Genomic DNA, 19,860 nt, shown 5'->3' on the forward strand with positions numbered 1-19,860 from the left:
TGAGTGAACAGACTTTGTACTGATCTTCTCTGAGCAAGACAACAAACAGGTAAAATTAAAATTAAGTAAACTAACTCACACCCAACACCTTACCAACAGATCAGCACAATAGCATCAGCAGAATCTTGTTTTAGTTTATTTTTTATTACTATACAAATTATAAAGTTTATCTTCACACATTAATTTTTCTTGATTGATTTGCTGTCCCTTAGAGCAGCTGTTTATCTTCCCCAGAAACACCTCAGCGCTGATAATATGGGAGTATAATCCTTCATCAGCACTGTTACACACAATAACAGGAGTCGTAGGTCAAATTGTGACAGACTGTGGGTCTGACTTATACAACATGACCTCAGACATTTCATAATCCTGGACAGGAATGAACCTCTTAAATAAGCCAAGTTAAATATTGGGCCAATATTGATACGGATGTGCAAAATACCAATGTGGTCAGTAGCTGAAGCAAATACCAATGTTGTTGTTATTTATTCTCTAAAGAAATAAAGGAAGACAGAAGTCATTCAGGTCCTCATCACAGAAACCAGGACCATGCATCATCTTGGTGAGATATTCAAATTTAGACCATTGCGCTGTTTTCTATAAACTGGAGAGAACTAGTGCACATACACTTAGCCATAAAAAGCAAAAAATGCACACTAAAAATGTTTAATAAGACATATGTATAAAACTGTGGACAGAGGTATTACTAACTGTTTGCAGTCTGCGCTGGCTTTCCTTACAAAGACATTCTGAGACATCCAAACAGGAAAACTTGACCCTTCTTTGCAAGGAACAGAAAATGTAATCCAGACCGTGTTGTCATGGGGAAAACACAACATGCTGGTCTTCATGTGACCAAAGTGTAGACATCATAATTCTCTGGATGCTAAAAATCTGAATTTCATGGCAAAGATATTAATAATTGTTATATCATCACTCGTGTGAATGCATGCCACCCCAGGTTCTTGTTATTTTTATGGGTCAGTTTAAAACATCTTAATTAATTTAAAGACTAATCATCCACACAGAGCTGACGCATCTTTTACTATGTGTGTCTGCTTTCAGATATTTTCTATTCAAGCCAAAGAAATAAAACAAACTTCAGTATAAGAGCAACATTCATATACAGTCTATGATTGACAGAGGATGTGTTGGCAGGCATCTCCACAAGTATGAATGAGGACATCTGGGAAGAATTATCTTCATTATAACAAAAAGCTAACAGTGATTTATAGCAGGCCCGGTTCTGTTGTTCCACTATCTCATAATGATAAGAATTTTATCATGGCGAAACATGCATTATCTCCGTCAACTCCCTTCCCCTTTGCTCTGTTCTCTCTAAGGAGTTGAACAGGATGACTAATTAAGAGAATTAGTCTCCATAACTCTCAGGAAAACCACGACGTCCAACATCCGATAGCGGAATCAAAGTCACATGTGGGGCAGTGATATTTTGCATGCCTCGATATTAAGAAAGCAAAACATCTCGTATTCATTAGATTAGTGTGGGGTTGAGACCTGATGCGACCACGCCACCTTGCTGACCACAAGCGAAGCCTCCTTCACTTTTTTCCCCCCTTGCAAGAGTCATCAAACCCGACCTGCTCCAACATCGCCTTGCCTGAGGCACAGAGGCTTTTACCACTTATTTGTGAAGAGATGTAGCTGCCAAGAAACCTCATTTGTCACACTGCCGCAGTCAGTCATGAACATAAATCACAATGGATGTCATATTTGAGGCCAACAAAGCCATGAATATTCATTTATATTGTCTTAGGTTTGCCTTACGCATCTGGCCCAAAAACAGTGATTTGGTCTGATGGCTTTGGTAGCATTAATCCTGACATTTCTCACTGTGGGAGAAGAAGAATTTCAACTTATATAATCCTTTAATAGCTAAGCAATCAGATATGGATTTCAGGTCAACCCTAACATCACATCCATCCTAATGACTCCAGTACACATTTGGTGGGCCTCGCACTGGATCCCCACACAGCTTGACACACACAGCTCAACTGTTGTGGCTTGGCCTACATGAACTTCAGTTGAACTGCAAAGTTCTTTAGACCTAAACCATCTCTGCATCCTTTTCATCCCTCTGGCATTCAGTTCAAATAACACAACCCATATAACAGGAGGTTTAAAGTTTATAGCTTGTCCTCTATTTCTTCCCATGCAAACAAGGTTGTGTGTGCACGCTAATACATACAGATGGGTGATATAAGACAGCAACCTTGCCTGAACTAAAAAGCCTGACAAGGCATTGGAATAACACAGTTAAAAAGAAGTTTCCAACTCTGTTTAAGTTGGCCTCTCTTAAATGTGCATTTCTCAAGAACTTTGAGATCCTTTCAACGAGAAATAAAAAGGGAAGAATGGAGAAGATGGAGAACAGAGAGCATCCTTACCTTTGCCTGATTAAGTTGGATGCCATAGATGAGAATATTTCGGTGCTTAGCTGTTGAGGCCAGGTCCATGATTGCCGTGTGCACCCTCCTGCTGATGGAGAGCTCATCCATACTGCTCAAATGCACCTATCAAAACAAAGGTCACACCACCCAATTAGAAAACACTTGCCAATAAAGAGGATCTTTTACCAGAATGGCAATTATACCCCGTTTTGGAGCAATTACAGGACATTGTTCAAGCAGTAGTTTAAACATGTTGCAACTCAATGGGCTTATTTATTTAGGGCTATGTTTGGGGAAGTTCAGGGAAGCATAAGCGTCTGCTGACAGTAAACAGAGGTTGGTTGATACACAGCCCTGTCTGGGGATATAATGACTCTCTAATTGAGCTGTAAATCTTAAGGGCCCCTGAGGTTTATTTTTCCCAATTAGGGCAGCATAATCCAGATACAATGGCTCAGGTTACCGTGTCATCTCTACGAGAAGCTAAAGCTTTAGTCGATTTCCATAACCGTACTGCTGACAGCCATTTAAATGGAGAGTTATTCATCCCAATTATTCTGTCACATACCCTTAAAAACTGTGGCAGTGAGACGCAATAAGACAGGAGAATGGTTTCAAAAATGTCAAGGCATCTGCTTTAAATGTACAATTATTACACTTTGCTTGAATATCAGTCACATGCTGGCTGTCATCGGCTGAAGTTCAACTTGAAAACTGATTATTTAGCACATTAGCAGGTGTAACACACCAAGATGGCCAGTTATGTTCAGCAGTGAGCTAGACTGCAAAGAATGAGGCCAAAGAAATATTTGTCCTGATTAGATTAGTTTTACCAGAGACTGAAATGATAACAAAATTTGAACACAAGCACTATTGTTATTGGGTACCTTCCATGATGATTGAGAGGGGTTATTAAGCTGACTGAAAATATACTTGAAATGTTCAATGTTGTAACCTGACAGGCAATCAAATATAAGCTGTTTGAGTGATGATTATGCAATAACGACAATAATAATAAAATAATAATAATAATAAATAAACCAGACAGATGTTAAGCATAAATTGGTGATTTCTTATAACATGAAATGAAAGGTGATAAAATCAAATATAAAGATTTTCTATAAAGTGTCTCGCTCAAGGCCAGAACACCTTAGACTACCGTATTTTCCGGAGTATAAGTCGCACTTTTTTTCATAGTTTGGCTGGGGGTGCGACCTATACTCCGGAGCGACGTATATGTGACATTTATAACACATGAACCAAAATACTCCAGCCACTTGACATCTCCGTGAACTGCAGCTTTAAGGCAGTCTTGCGTAACCTGTGGGCGCAGTGGATGATGGATGGAGAGCACAGCTTAACGGCAACTGGGAGAATGCGCCACCCAACTTTCCTGGAAGTCATTGGATGGATCAAGAAAACATGGGCTTCAGTGACAAACCATCCTGTTGGGATTCAGAAAGGCTGGAATAATTGGAACTGCAGCTGACGACGAGTCTGACTAACGTGACACAGAAGAGGAAGCGGCGCTTCGTCTACGGAGTGTGCGGAGTTGTTTAGAAGTGACACCGAGGATGAAGAATTCAATGGATTGATGGTTTGGTTAACTTGTTAGCATGTTCTTTATGCTATGGTTATCTGAATAACTTAATGTTACGTTAACATACCGAACACGTGTTCGTTGTGCGTCATGTAGCTGAATGTGCTACGTTAGCATAACGTAGGCGTAACCGTGTTCGTCCTGTTCTTTAATCCATTATTATTTTAAATTGCCGTTCAAGATGGAATTTGTGCTCTGGGTCTCGGATTCTATCAACCCCCCCCCCCCCCCAAAAAAGTGCGACTTATAGTCCAGTGCGACCTATATATGTTTTTTTCTTCTTTATTATGCATTTTTTGGCTGGTGCGACCTATACTCCGGAGCGACGTATAGTCCGAAAAATACGGTTAAAAAAAAAAAAAAAAAAAGTGTCTGTTTCTCTCCCCTCGAGGCTAAACTTTATTATCCCCCGGTGATCACTATTGTGAAATCAAGCCTGGGATAAATAAGGGGGTGCACACACAATTTAATAATAATCCCTGGCAAAATAAATAAATAAATTAGAAGACAGACACTCCACTGCAGGACCAAATCACTGAGGGGTCTGCCTCATGTTTTGTCATACTCTCAACTTTCCAGACTGAGTTTATGCACATTTGAATCTTACCATGAAATTGGGTTAGGCAGAGAGGGGAAAAAAATGAGGGGACTGGTTTACTTTTATAGAATACAATTCAGTTCTTCTTAGTTTTGTCCTGCAAATCTATAAAGGTACTTTTTTTAAACTAAAAACAATGAATCAATCCTTTCAGTGATCTGGTTAACAAAAAAAAAAAAAAAATCCAAAAATATCATGAGAGCAGGATTTCATAGTTCACAGTCCAACTGTAGCGCAGCGCCTCACAGCATGTTACATAGGTAAGTATTAAGTCTATTTTGACTGACTGCTTAATCCTCTAATCATTTCAACACATTGTGATGGGTCATCTTAATGCAATAAGAAAGGGACCAAACTAATTAAAACAGCAGCATAGAAGAAAACTACAAAAGAGAAAAAAAAAGTGAAATACAACAGAAACACACAGCGACCAAGACAGCTCTGATCCACTGAACCATAAACTGTGGAGTTTGGAGGCCAGTCAGCAACTTCGGGCTGTTGGTTGTGTTTTGCAGGTTGTTCTCATTAGGCGGTGCCGCTGCTGCAGCGGGGCGTGCTGGTCTACAACAGAGACCTTATAAAATGGTGACATCACGCACTAGTTATGGATTCAGCCATTTGCATCTTTAATGTTAGCATTTTGAGGACTGTCATTTAAAAAAAATAAAAATATTTGGAGAAGAGGGTGGCGTGCTAACTTATTCGCTAATGCTAGCAAACATGGTTAACAAGTTGCATTCATTGGCTGTACGGGTAAAATGCACAGACACAGAAAGCAACATACTAATAAAATACTAGAATTTTCCCTACAAAGCACAGACGTCTTGGACAGGCTATACCACACAATAAGCCATCCATCCATCCATCCATTTTCTTCCGCTTATCCGGGGCCGGGTCGCGGGGGCAGAAGCCTAAGCAGAGAAGCCCAGGCTTCCCTCTCCCCAGCCACCTCCTCCAGCTCATCCGGAGGGACCCCAAGGCGTTCCCAGGCCAGCCGAGATACATAATCTCTCCAGCGTGTCCTGGGTCTACCACGGGGCCTCTTCCCGGTGGGACATGCCCGGAACACCTCACCCAGGAGGCGGCCAGGAGGCATCCTAATCAGATGCCCGAGCCACCTCAACTGGCTCCTTTCGATGTGGAGGAGCTAGGTAATAAGCTAGGTGTCTCATTTAAAATTACCTAAGAGGCACAAGCAGCACAAATATGGTGGAGAGGTGCAAGTTCAGTGACTCAAACTAGCAGAGGTGAGATGTAAGAAACTGATCAGCTACAGCTGCCTGGATCCGGACAAACGCCAGGTAAAACAAAAGAGAAGCAAAGAAAACACTCCTCAGTAGAACTGTTACAAAGTAGAAAGCTATCCATAGAAGCCAAGTCCATTTTTTCAGCCCCGGCGTTTGCTGTTTGGTGTGCAACAACCTTTAGCTGGGTGGTACATGTTAAAGTAACATCCACATAAATCTCAGGACCCAAGGTTTCTCAGCAGAGTATCGCATTGTAACAAGATCAACATTATTCACTTCACCTGTCAGTGTTTTTATTGTTGGGGCTGATCAGCGTAAATTACTGGACAGAATTCGATTAGGATGAATTAGCAATATGTACCGGTGGGAGATTTGTAGGAACCTGGTTTTGTTCTGATGTGGAAGGGAGTCAATCCCATAAAATCCCCAGCTTCAACCTGACTGTTTACACATCTGAATCTATGTGCTTCCATCTTTATTGAAATCTAACACAAGTAAGAGCGGGGGTTTCAGTGGAGCAACGCTGCATGACATCTGGCTTGTTTTGTCACAAAAACCAGCCTGTGTGGGTTTATTTGTTCTCATTAACTGGCATTGTTTTGGTGCTGGCTCTGTGTTTTAGATGAACAGTTACATTTTCCAAATTAAAAAAAAGGTAAACAAACCTTTAAATGTTTCCCAGAGCAGATTAAATCACTTTGTTCTGGTTTTCTTCTCAGCGTGTTCTCGGGTCAGTGTTGCTTTGGTGGTATCGGACAAAGTTTTAAGCAAAGCGAGCGGTAAGCGAGGTCGAGCAGAGGTGCTCTCAGGGGAGGTGTAGAGTTTCCAAACAGCTACAGAGCTCCACAAGGGACACGAGGTGGACTACAGGTTAGATTTTTACAAGCAGAAAAAAGGAAAAAGGTTTCTATTGCTACGCAGTACATGCTCCTCAGTGAAACTGAATCTGTGCAGCTCCAGGTGTCTAGCTTCATAAATCTGAAAAAAGAAAAGTTCATTCACAGTGTGGGAAATGATACTGAGACAGACCTACAGTAGTTTATTTACTATATGACTTTTGAGGAAATGTTGAGAATTTATGAGTTTTATGTATGAAAAACTTCCCTAACAGATACTTTTCAAATAATTCTCCTTTAGTCCTCAAATGTTATTAATCGCTTAAGAAAAAAATGTGCAGAGTCTAAAAATTTACATACAGTTTTAAGCTACTGAATAAACTGTATGTAAAAACAACAACCAAAAAAAAAGTCTTAATAAAGGCTGTACTGAGGTGATGCACTGTAGAGCAGGGGCAGTCTGTAATGGTGGGACGGGCAGCTGAGCTCATCGAGCTGTGAAAAATGGCGACTGTGGGTAATTTAGAAAAAGTAACTATTAAAATAAAAATGCTTCAAGCCCATTTGGAACCACTTTGGGTTAAATCCTGATGATAAAAGTAAGCCAGCCAACACAAAGCTATGTTGCAATAGGTTCAAGCTGCTGCAGGGCTTCCAATGATGCACAGAGCATTACTCCACCAATCACCAATACTCCAGGCCGTCAACTTTTGTCTTCTGTTTCCAATACTTTGTTTTTTTTGTCCTCGTCTCTCTGTGCTCTTCTTTTTTTCTTCACTTTCCCTTCACCCCCCTAACAGGCCACGGCACGTGGGTGCCCCTCCCTGAGCCTGGTTCTGCCAAAGGTCTCTTCCTGTTAAAAGGAAGTCCTTCCTTACCACCAAGTGCTTGCTAATTGTTTCTCTTTATTTTAGGGTTTTAATCGTGAGGTGACTTGTCATGAATTGGTGATATATAAATTAAACTTAAATGGAACTGGCACCCTTTTTTCTTGCAGAGTAGCATCCATGTACTTTTATTAAATGTGGTAATTCAATGGTTATGATATTTATATAATATAGCCTTTAATCTAACCATCCTTTAATGCATTACTCCAATTCGGCATCACAGAGGGGGCTGGAAGTTACCCCAGATGTCACTGGGCGAGAGGCAGGGTACACCCTAAACATGTCAGCCTGTCACAGACCAAACACAGAAAGACACACAACCATTCATGCTGACATTCACATTCATAACTACAGCCAATTTCGAATCACCAGTAGGTTTTCACAGGACCCTATGCAGTCCTGTGAAAAACAAAGTGCACCTTTTTTAGGAATTAAGAGGGTAAGTACCAGGCAGTTGCTGCTTATCAAATGTACTTGATTAACTGATCATCAGCAAGTGTGACCACCTCTATAAAAGCAGACGTTTTGGCAGTTAGTTAGTCTGGAGCCTTCAAATATGTGTTAACAACGCCAAAATCTTTCCAGGAGGGGACGTTCTAGCAAATTCACGCCAAGGTCAGACCATACAATGCTCAGAGAAACTCCCCCAAAAAAAACCCAAGAGCTACATCTCCGACTCTATAAAGCTAGGCTAGCATGTTAATTGCTAAAGTTCATGACAGCACAATTAAAAAAAAAACAAAAACAAATACAAACAAGTATGACTTGTTTGGAAGGGTTGCCAGGACAAAGTCTTTTCTCTCTGAAGAGACCATGGTAGCAGAGCTTAGGCTTGGAAAGTCGCATCTGAACAGACCACAACACTTCTGGAATGATGTCCTTTGGAAAGACAAGACCAAATTAGAGATGTTTGGCCATAATTCACAGCACCACATCTGAGCACAAGCACGCAGTGATGATGATGTGGACTTGTTTTGCAGCTATGGGCACCTTGCAGTCATTGAATCAACCATGAACTCCTCTGTATACCAAAGCATTTTAGTGAGATCATCTATCCAACAACTGAAGTTTGGCCATCCAACAGTACAATGATCCAAAGCACACCAGCAAACTAGAACAGAATGGCTGAAAAAGAAATGAATCAATGTGTTGCAATGGTCCAGTCCAAGTCCAGAGCTCAACCCGAATGAAATGTAGTGGTGGGACCACAAGAGAGCTGTGGATAAATAAATGCCCACAAACCTCCATGAATCGACACAATGGAAAAGTAGAGTGGGTCAAAATTCCTCCACGATGATGTGAGAGACTAATAAAAGTCATACAGAAAAGGATTACTTCAAATTATTGCTGCTAAAGGTAGTTCTAAAAGCTAGTGAATCATGGGGTGTACCAGCTGTCATCACACCCTGTTCATGCCTCTCTGGCTTACAACAGCAGGGCAGTAGAGATGGGAGAAGGGAGTCCTGACTGTGTAAGCAATGCCGCACATTGATAAAATACAAATAACTTCATAAACAACTAGTATATTTTTCAAGTTATGACCATTTACTTTGTATGTTCACTGTAATAACTAAGGCAGTGTGCATCCTTCTTATGGTTACTTCCTGTAGATCCTTTCAAGGTAAGATTGACAACTGATCAAACTGAAGAAGCTATTAAAAAAAATGGTTTAATGAACACACAATCTCCCATCTCATTGTACATCCTGTATAATGACAATAAAAGCATTCTATTCTATTCTACATACAAACACACAACTTAACTTGAGTTCTTATCAACACGCCTTTGAAGAGGAGGACAGAAATGAATACCAATAAGATCAGCAAATATATGACAGATACAAATCAATTCTGTTATGATGAAACCTGCTGTGCGAAGATTTCAGCATCACTGAAAGGTCAACAAACCTTACGCTAAACACAGCAGGCGTTAAACTGAGTAATGCTTTGTGACATTTGATATAAACTCTGAGTTGTTATTCTTTACACATCACAGAATCAAGAGCAGCTTTTCAAGGTTCTGCTAACTTCATTCCTGAGCAGCATTTTGATGCTCGTCTTGTGGGTACAAAGTTTGGAGAAGTTCAACAGTTGACAACGCTTCAAAAAAAATTACGTGTTTTCTCCCTATAACGGCACGCAAGAGCTGCTGTGCTGTCCCTGTAACTGCCAGCAATGCATTCTTTCTCCTTTACTGGTTTACAAATCTGTCTCTCTGATGACAACAAGAATACACGAGGTTCCAGAAAGTAATGGAAACAGTTAGAGTTCTGGGGGTGTAGGGTTAGGTCTGTATGTGAAATCACAGTAAGCATGGCTGCATCTGTCAGTGAGTGCACCACTTTGGTTCTGACTGAAATACGTTAATGCCATGAAGTTTGGCGTGGGCACTTGTGGTCTCCAGTGGATGAATCTTACTGACATTTTTCCTTTAACACCACCATAGCATTCACTTTTGTGTTTTTAATCAAATTTCTCAACGACATTTGGATGAATTTTCATTACATTTTATAGAGGCATTATTTCCTCCGTGGATTTTTTTTTACATCCCAGTTTTGATACCCCATAACTTTTCCTTCAGTGCCAGAACCAAGCAAAGTGCTACACTGAGAAGATTAACATGGAGTAGCACTGTAACTGAGATGCACAACTGTGGGATCTACATCTCAACTCACCCAAATGACGACCACTGGGTGGAGAAGAGCTCGATTTTCTGCCTCTAAAGCCGTAAGCATAGCCTCAACTTCAGAGAAGCACGAATGGCTGACCTGAAGACCAAAGAAAAAAAAAAAAAAAAGAGAGAGATTTGTGACTACTTACAGTGACATATTTTAATTTCACAGAGAAGATGTAGAAAATAAAATAGGAACTTACAGAAACCTGGATGAAGTTCCACTCCTTTAACAGACACCTGGAGTTGTCTCCCATTAGATCTGGGATGATGTCCAACTCCTGTGAATGAGAGATACCCTCATGTTAAATATACAGCTGATGTATCGTGCTTGACTGATAAGATTTAAAGCAAGTGCTCCAGTGCCAGGGTCCTAATGCATTTCAGTTAGTGTGACTGATTGACTCCAATGTTCAAAGGTCAAGAGCCTTCTGGTTTTTGTTTCAGCCAATTTTTCAGTCATCTGTTGTGAGAGTACACCCACCTGCTTTCCTGCCATGAATCATTCTATGATTACAGAAAAAAAAGGGATTAAAAAAAAAAAAAAAAGGTTTGTGCTTCAAGATCACATAACTGAGTGGCTTATTTCCATCAACTGTAGTCAGAAACTTATTAGAACAAATGAGACAGAGTAAAAAAAGAAGCAATTTCTGGGCCCCTTATACTCCTGAACTGGCAGCAAAATTCTGTCATATGCAAAAGACAGGAACAGCAATCATATGTAAGCCAAGTTAAATTTCATTATGCTGCAAATTGAGTTGAAAGCCGACATACAGCCAAGAACTGTAAAAGCTTTTTTGCTCAGAGAAATGAGACATTTAGGTTCTGAGCTTTCCTTTTAATTTTTGGTCTTGGCATATAAATAAAATGAGGCAGCCGGATAGTCCACCATGTCCATTTTGCATTCATCTTTGTTGTTTTCCCTTAAAATTACAGCCTGGTACTACAGCGTCATACATGTAGGAAATAAACATCCAGAATCTGTGTTTGGCATTGAAACGTAGTCGTCCTACTCATTAAAATAACAGAAAGTAAATGAAAATGTGAAATGGTTATGGGAACCACATGTTGGACAGTTAATTGATCTTGAACGATAACTGCCCACAGCTTCAGGAGGAAAATCATTTCAGTCTGACATGTAGATTTGCGGGGTTTTGAAGAAATCTGATGTGATCTAAACCAGGTTGGCCATGAAATCGTAGAGTAGAACTGTTTATTTAAGTTTAGGCCTGGAGAGCCAAGAAGCCACAGAGGCTCACGGCCTAAACGCTCTCACTCTGAGAACAGAGGAGACACAATTCAGAGCTCAACACACCAGCAGCATACCTGCTGATGTGCAATTTCAGTGTTAAGAAGTCATTCTGGTTTTAATACCAAATTCATGATGACTGAAGCACAAATAAAGTGCTACAAAAAACTGATACATGAAAAAGCTGTCATGGCAAACTAGTTGGCAAAATTGTGGTTATAGGCACTTCCACACAAAGCAACATTAGTGAACAATAGTTGTTCACTTCTGGCCACCTTAAAAGTAACATTCCAGGTGCCTGATTAGCTCATAGCGTGAGCAGGTGGCTGAAAATCAGCGGCCCAGGTTTGAGTCTGACCTGTGGCCCTTCGCTCTTTCTCCTTACTTTTCTGTCTTCATTATCATTATTCTTTTTCTCTTTTCTTTTTTTTTTTAAACTGTAAGGCATAAGTGCCTTAAATTTGCATTCTTTTTAAAAGCTACCACAGGGCATAGCTGTGGTTACAAAAACACTTCTGCTCATATAGAAGTCTACAGAAAAATGTCCTGTGGCCCTGACCTCCGTAAACCCCTCACTGATGAGTTTATGGGCTCAGTTACTTATTTCAGGCCATACTGAATAAAACATTTGGTAAATTTTGGGCATTCTCAATTTCAGAAAGCAAGATTATTGAGGGTAAGCTCATTGGTTCGCAACTCCTGATTGACAAGTTCTTGGCCAATGAGCGTGAGGCTTTAACAGTCAGATCCAGATGGGATTCAAAAAACCGAGACGGTGACAACGGAAACACTCAGTTTAAAACGGGACTTCAGAAACCAATGGGTGATGTCACGGTAGCTACCTCCAACTTTTATAGTCTATGAATAAAACTTTTATCTTCTTTTAACACCAGCAGTGGTTTTGCTGTAAGATACAGAACCTACTGTGTACACAAACTCATGGTGACAACTGTTCAGTTTTTACTCTGTAACATTATTATCTCATTATTTTTGCTGACTTTAAGATACTTATATACTTTTAGCATTTACGATCCTTATTTGTCCCATCTGTCCAATGTGACTGGTATCACGTATTCTTGTCTTATAAATTAAACAAAGTTTATATGCTTAAAGTCCAGATTCCAACATGAAAGATAATTATATCTGACACAGGTACTTTATTTCATATTTTAAGGTTGTGTTTGGAAGATGAGAAATTATAACAGCTGCAAGCTACAAATACTGCTGACAGTATGTGTATAGCACATTTATCAAAGCTACCAGACACTTCAGCCTTAAAATATATTCAAAGATCAATCATGTACTCTTTTAAAAAAAAACAAAAAAAAAAACAATTTGCTAACAAATTGCAAGCAAAGCTTGGAACCCATTATTTAAAACCATCTGTGGCTGACGGCCAAAAAAAGCACATTTGCTGGTGCAGTGTCTGCCCAATCAAACTACTTGTTTTCTGTCTCAATGAAAAATACTCTTGAGTTGAGAGTAATTATCAAAAAAAAAACAAAAAACCTCACAAAGCTGATATGAATCTGAGGATTCTCTTTTATGTGTACTGCATATAAAAATAACGTGTCAAGATTAAACGATAAGGGGGAGAATGAAGAGGAGATGATTTGATTTGGGGAAAAAAATTGGTGTTTTTTGTTCCCATAAAACATCTACTTGTGTCAGTCATTGTTTCAAAATTACTCCAATCAAATACTGAAAAATATGGTTTTTTTTGGAACAAGAAAGTAGGAACAGTAGGATAGTGAATGACTGCAAGACTGTTCAAAGTACTTGTGGAGTAATTTACTTTGAGGAGGTTTTTGTCTCAGCCTTAACACTTTGCAGCAATTCCTTAAAAGGAATAAGAAATGGTACATTTAGATGTGGTCACTTGAAGCTGCTAAAACTTGTTTGGCACTGGATACAAAATTATTTTGCATTTGTTTTATATTCAGAATAGAATAGAATGCCTTTACAGTAAAGTAGATTGAACAAAGGCATGAAAATGATGCACTCTACATTCTTCATTTGGTTGGCAGGTAGTTTCCACATGAGACTGCTCACTACAAGGCTGACCACAAGGCAAGTATCATTGAGTTCTGTTATATTTAAGAGGAGGTAGACATCTCTACAGCCAGTACCACCAAAACTGGGCAACTAACACCTGAACACACCTGGATGGATAACTGGCACTGGCACTACAGGCCAGAGGAAAAGTGATTTTGAGGTGAACTGGCCCTTTAAACGGGATCCAATTTATCTCTTAGATAATATCCTGCTGAAAGCATCCCTAATCATATTTTTACTCGCAGTGTCCTTGTCTCTTGCACACACATGCTGCCAAATCCTCCACCTGCACACATGCTTATCCCTGTATTAGATTCATGCAATGGCACCGGGACAAAGCTAATTCTTCATCTTCCGCTTCTTCCACTTGCCTTTCATCTCCCCCATTATTCTTCCTCCCTCACATACTCCCTGAAAAGGATGTATCTGGTTCCGAACACGTGTGCCGGAAAAAAACAGCTTCACTGGCCACCTAAGCACAGACGGGAATAGCGCCAATCAACCGATCCAAGGAGGACAACACAACCCCAAATCCATCTCTGTGGCCCAGTCCAACACCAGACAGGAAGATCCGCCTGTTTTGACACCGGCTGATGAGGGACTTGGAGTGAGTTTAGAGGAGGATGAACGTTTGGATCACTGAGGAACATGGACTCATGAAATGCAGGACACTATGCCACTGCACTCCATTGTCTGCAGTTACGCCCAGAGAATATCTATATCACATCAAGAAGACACAGGAGGCACATTACTATACATGATGTCACATATGGGATTCTGTGCTCTACTGTATAGATGCCTAATTGGTGATAGGTGTGAAGTTTAAGCACATAATAAACACTATGGAAATAATGTTATCAATACAAACAGAATCTGTGTTAGAGAGGTGATGATTTAACTCTGCTTTCTGAACTTTTTTTCAAAGCCTGCATACATACTGTATACTAGATAGAGAAAACAAAAAGTAATTTTCTGTTTAAGAAATCCAACAATATGGAATTGTTTGGTGTAAACACCATTAAAGCATGGATTTATCCTGCCTTACAACTGCTCGGGCTGGTGGTAGCATAATGGCGTGGGGAATATTTTCTTGACACAATTTGGGCCTCTTGGAACCACCTGAGCACGAGCTAGCTAACTCAACATTGTTGCTGACCATGCCCATACCATTATGACCAAACTGTAACCATCTGCTGATTGTTGCATCTAGCAGGATAATGCACAAAGCTCAAAAAGCCCCAAACTGGTTTCTAGAACATGACAGTGAGTTCACTGCACTCAAACTGTCTCCACATTCACCAGATCTCAATCCAGTAGAGCACCTTTGGGATGTGGTAGAACAGGAGATTCACATCATGGATGTGCAGCTGACAAATCTGCAGAAACTGTGTGATGCCATCATGTCAAAATGGACCAAAATCTGTCATGAATGTTTTCATCAGCTTGAGTCTATGCCAGAAGAATTAAGGCAGTTATATTTGTAATAATTTATTAGGGACCAAGTGGGGTTTCATTATATTTGTTTTCTTTTTTTTTTTTGTTGTATTTTTTTATAGTCTTAATCACACAAAATTTGTGAAACCACATCCTCAACAGAAGGACCACGAAGCTGGTGCGACACATCAAAAGCTGTGGTAAAAATCTTATTTGCCGATAGATTGATAACAGCCATTAAGGGCAATGTTGACTCATACTTATATGGAGACAATGCATTGGTACAATCCAATAATTTCTAACAGGTTGCTGTTCGTGGGCAAGATTAAACAGGGAACAGATATTACAATTTTAAATACTCTGTTTTTTTAATGGTTAGCTCAAGCTACTGAACTCCATTTTACATTAAACTTAATGTACATTAAACTACATTAATACTGTCATGTATCCTTCCGCCCTTTTCATCTCTGAATGTCACAGCAGGCAACAAGAAGCAACTGGCTGGACTCAGCTTCAAAAAATTCAACTAATTCATTTGATGTCTATTAGCGTAAAAGCTCTTGGCTGTGTGAAGTTTAAAACAGTTGAATGTAGGGAGAATTTATTACAATTGTTTGACAGCTATTAAAGTGGCCCTCTTACTGGACAGTAAAAACAGTTCTGTACAGCTTATGTTGACAAAAAGTAATTTGGTCACATTTATTCTTTTGCCTTCTTTTCAAACTACAGGTTGTTTGAGTTACTGGTTACGTGGCTTCCTCAAAGGAAACCCAACAGTTGTTGAGGTAAGAGGAGAGTAATTTACATGTGGAGCCTCTATGTGGTCTATGCTGTCAGATTTAATGTCCCAGACTGTCGTGCTTTTCTGTTTTGCATATGGACACTGTGCCCATTGTCAATCAGGAACAATTTTACAAATTAAATAGAGGATGTTTACAACATGGGCTGAAGGCAACGTGGGAACTTGATGTGCCCACAAAGTGACACTGAGTTAAAGGGAAGGACATGAACATTGGAAAATTGTCAAGCCTGACTGAGCAAAGGTAGTAGGAAGATGATGATAAGGAGGAAGAGGAGGTAAAGACTCATCATTAGAAACTCAATTAATTAAGCAAAGTCCCATGGTACACAAAGTTTGACTGCCATCTGCTCTTCTTCGTGCAGAGTCAGAAGAGGAAGCTGGGGATGGAGGGAGAAAATGAGAGGGAGGAAAGTTGCAGAGTGTGGATGTCCTAGACAGGCTCCATTAGAGGTGTGACCACAGATGGCAAGTCTTACCATGAGGCCACCCAAGTGGAGCTCACATTGAGTTTGTGGGGAGATTTGAGGTATATGATATGAGACGGAGATGGGGGAGACAGAGGAAAATGTAATGGTAAACTGGTGAGGCCTTTTAGTTTTGTTGTCATCACAAACAACACTTGAATTAGCTGTTACTGCCACATACATACCATATCCAGAGCTCCAACAGCCTTCTGAAGGGCATCTGCCAGGTTCACAGCTTCTGCCAATCCACCTGTGATAACGCAGGCTGACCGTGATAAAGTCTCTGAAAGAGAAAGGGTGTGTGAATTAAAAATAAATAAATAAGTACAATGGAGGTACAATGGAAAAGTTAACATAACATTTCACATGAATATACCACAACCAAACAAGACAAGCAAGTCAGGATTGAGATGTGAATATAGATGAATAAAGACAACAGAGATTACTTAACAAGACTACTGTGGTACAATTATAGGTGATGTTTAGTCAAGTACACACCATTTTTCTCTATAGAGTAAACTCTGTTAACTTTATAAAGTGAGATTTTTTGTCTGTTTGTTTGGTGTGGCAAAATATAGCTTAAAGATACCCAGACCCACAGCCACCATCGATCCATCCGTTTTCTGCTGCTTATCCAGGTCTGATGACCCAGACCTGGATAAGCAGCATTGAGACATAAGCAGCAGGCAGAGAGATGCCCAGACATCCCTCTTCCCACAACCTCCACCAGCTCTGAGACATAACAGAGATTCATACAGAGGGAGGAGGTTGGCAAAGAGGGGATATCCCACACTGTGTTGGGCTGAGGCCTTCTTGCACCAGGCTGAGAGCTTTACCAGTTTGCTATCACCGCAATCAGCAATTGGGTGCGGCCATTTTGGTTCACAATGCACTAAAGTGATTCTGCGATTGTCCCATTCATCTAAACCAATATAAAGGCGATTTGTCACTCCTAAATGACAGAGATCCTCATCCTCTCACTAAATAAGAGTCCAATTCAAAGGAAGCTCACTTGAATCCTTAACTTTATCCTTTCGGTCCACACCCACAGCTTGTGGCCATAACTGAGGATGGGAATGTAGACTTACCAGTAAATCCACAGCTTCGCTTTCACACTCAGACCAGTCTTCACTACAACAAACCAGTAGTACCAAACCAGTATAGGATCCTCACTTCTACAGACGTTGCACCAGTCTTTCATCTCTGGCTCCCTCCTTCCCTCACTCATGAACAAGCGCCTGAGACACTTGGGGCAGCAACTTATTCTCAACCTGGAAGCCAGTCGGTGGTCTAAATCAAACGGCACTAAATTATGGTAGGAACCACACACGCTGCAATAGCTGCTAAATAATAAAAGAATCTGAAAATGACTCAAAGTTCATTCCTCAAACTAATATTTTGACCTCATCTCCTTCTTTGTGAGATTTGGATGAGAAGACTGCTAGTAATGTTTCGAACTGTTATTTAATTGTCAAAGAATAAATATTTCTACACTTCATATACACTGCTCAAAAAAATGAAGGGAACACTTAAACAACACAGTATAACTCCAAGTAAATCAAACTTCTGTGAAATCAAACTGTCCACTTAGGAAGCAACACTGATTGACAATCAATTTCACATGCTGTTGTGCAAATGGAAAAGACAACAGGTGGAAATTATTGGCAATTAGCAAGACACACTCAATAAAGGAGTGGTTCTGCAGGTGGGGATCACAGACCACTTCTCAGTACCTATGCTTTCTGGCTGATGTTTTGGTCACTTTTGAAATTTGGTGGTGCTTTCCCACTCATGGTAGCATGAGACAGACTCTACGACCCACACAAGTGGCTCAGGTAGTGCAGCTCATCCAGGATGGCACATCAATGTGAGCTGTGGCAAGAAGGTTTGCTGTGTCTGTCAGCGTAGTGTCCAGAGGCTGGAGGCGCTACCAGGAGACAGGCCAGTACACCAGGAGACGTGGAGGAGGCCGTAGGAGGGCAACAACCCAGCAGCAGGACCACTACCTCCTCCTTTGTGCAAGGAGGAACAGGAGGAGCACTGCCAGAGCCCTGCAAAATGACCTCCAGCAGGCCACAAATGTGCATGTGTCTGCACAAACGGTTAGAAACCGACTCCATGAGGATGGTATGAGGGCCTAACGTCCACAGATGGGGGTTGTGCTCACAGCCCAGCACCGTGGAGGACGCTTGGCATATGCCAGAGAACACCAGGATTGGCAAATTTGCCACAGGCGCCCTGTGCTCTTCACAGATGAAAGCAGGTTCACACTGAGCACATGGGTCAGTAATGGTGTGGGGTGGCACTTCTTTGGAGGGCCGCACAGCACTCCATGTGCTCGCAAGAGGTAGCATGACTGCCATTAGGTACCGAGATGAGATCCTCAGACCTCTTGTGAGACCATATGCTGGTGCGGTTGGCCCTGGGTTCCTCCTAATGCAGGACAATGCTAGACCTCATGTGGCTGGAGTGTGTCAGCAGTTCCTGCAAGATGAAGGCATTGAAGCTATGGACTGGCCCGCCCGTTCCCCAGACCTGAATCCGATTGAGCACATCTGGGACATCATGTCTCGCTCCATCCACCAACGTCACGTTGCACCACAGACTGTCCAGGAGTTGGTGGATGCAGTAGTCCAGGTCTGGGAGGTGATCCCTCAGGAGACCTTCCGCCACCTCATCAGGAGCATGCCCAGGCGTTGTAGGGAGGTCATACAGGCACGTGGAGGCCACACACAATACTGAGCCTCATTTTGACTTGTTTTAAGGACATTACATTAAAGTTGGATCAGCCTGTAGTGTGTTTTTCCACTTTAATTTTGTGTGTGACTCCAAATCCAGGCCTCCATTGGTTAATACATTTGATTTCCATTGATGATTTTTGTGTGATTTTGTTGTCAGCACATTCAACTTTGAACAGAGCAAAGTATTCAATGAGAATATTTCATTCATTCAGATCTAGGATGTGTTATTTGAGTGTTCCCTTTATTTTTTTTGAGCAGTGTATTAGTTATACACATATTTAGTAATGTTCTTAGCAAAGGTGATCTGTCAGTCATGTAACTGCAGCATGAAAATGAAAGGTAAACTTGCAAACCTGTTCTACTTTAAAAGTTTATCAGGAGAGGCTAGCGCTAATATATAGATAATATATAGTTATAATTTGGTAACACACAAATTCTGACATTGCACACTGACACAACAATATCTCCAGCAGACACACACTGAAATAATATCATTAAAACTTCTGCATAGCTACAGCATGTAGCCAACACCACAGCCTGATATACAGACCACTGTGATAGGTCTGCTCAGCAGTAATATCCTCATTTTCTTTCAGCTGCTCTCTTTAGGGGTCGTCATTGCCTCCAGTTCACCCTATCCACAGCATCCTCCTCTGTTACACCAACCAACCCATGTCCTCTAATTGGTAGTAATATGAGGTGCTCCCTTATTCCTAGGGGGTTGCCACACTGGGTAAACTGAATATTAATTAGCACAGGGATAATCCCTGCATTAAACAAAATGTGACAGGCTGGAGTAATTTCTAGCATACTCACAATGCTAACAACACATTCTCCTGTTGTTGACAAAGGTTGTTCCCTAGTTT

General features: G+C 40.8%; 1 protein-coding gene across 1 annotated transcript in view; it reads right to left on the reverse strand.

Moving 5' to 3' along the window:
- crppa (CDP-L-ribitol pyrophosphorylase A) overlaps window positions 1-19,860 on the reverse strand; it is a 54,048-nt gene that overhangs the window by 16,527 nt on the left and 17,661 nt on the right. Inside the window, exons 6-9 of the mRNA XM_030750328.1 lie at window positions 16,439-16,536; window positions 10,453-10,530; window positions 10,254-10,346; window positions 2,409-2,534 (exon numbers count right to left, since the gene is read on the reverse strand). Of these exons, the coding sequence (XP_030606188.1) occupies window positions 2,409-2,534; window positions 10,254-10,346; window positions 10,453-10,530; window positions 16,439-16,536 (395 nt within the window). The remainder of the gene's footprint in view (window positions 1-2,408; window positions 2,535-10,253; window positions 10,347-10,452; window positions 10,531-16,438; window positions 16,537-19,860) is intronic.

Source organism: Archocentrus centrarchus, chromosome 16, assembly GCF_007364275.1.
Source record: "Archocentrus centrarchus isolate MPI-CPG fArcCen1 chromosome 16, fArcCen1, whole genome shotgun sequence".
NCBI classification, from domain to species: domain Eukaryota; kingdom Metazoa; phylum Chordata; class Actinopteri; order Cichliformes; family Cichlidae; genus Archocentrus; species Archocentrus centrarchus.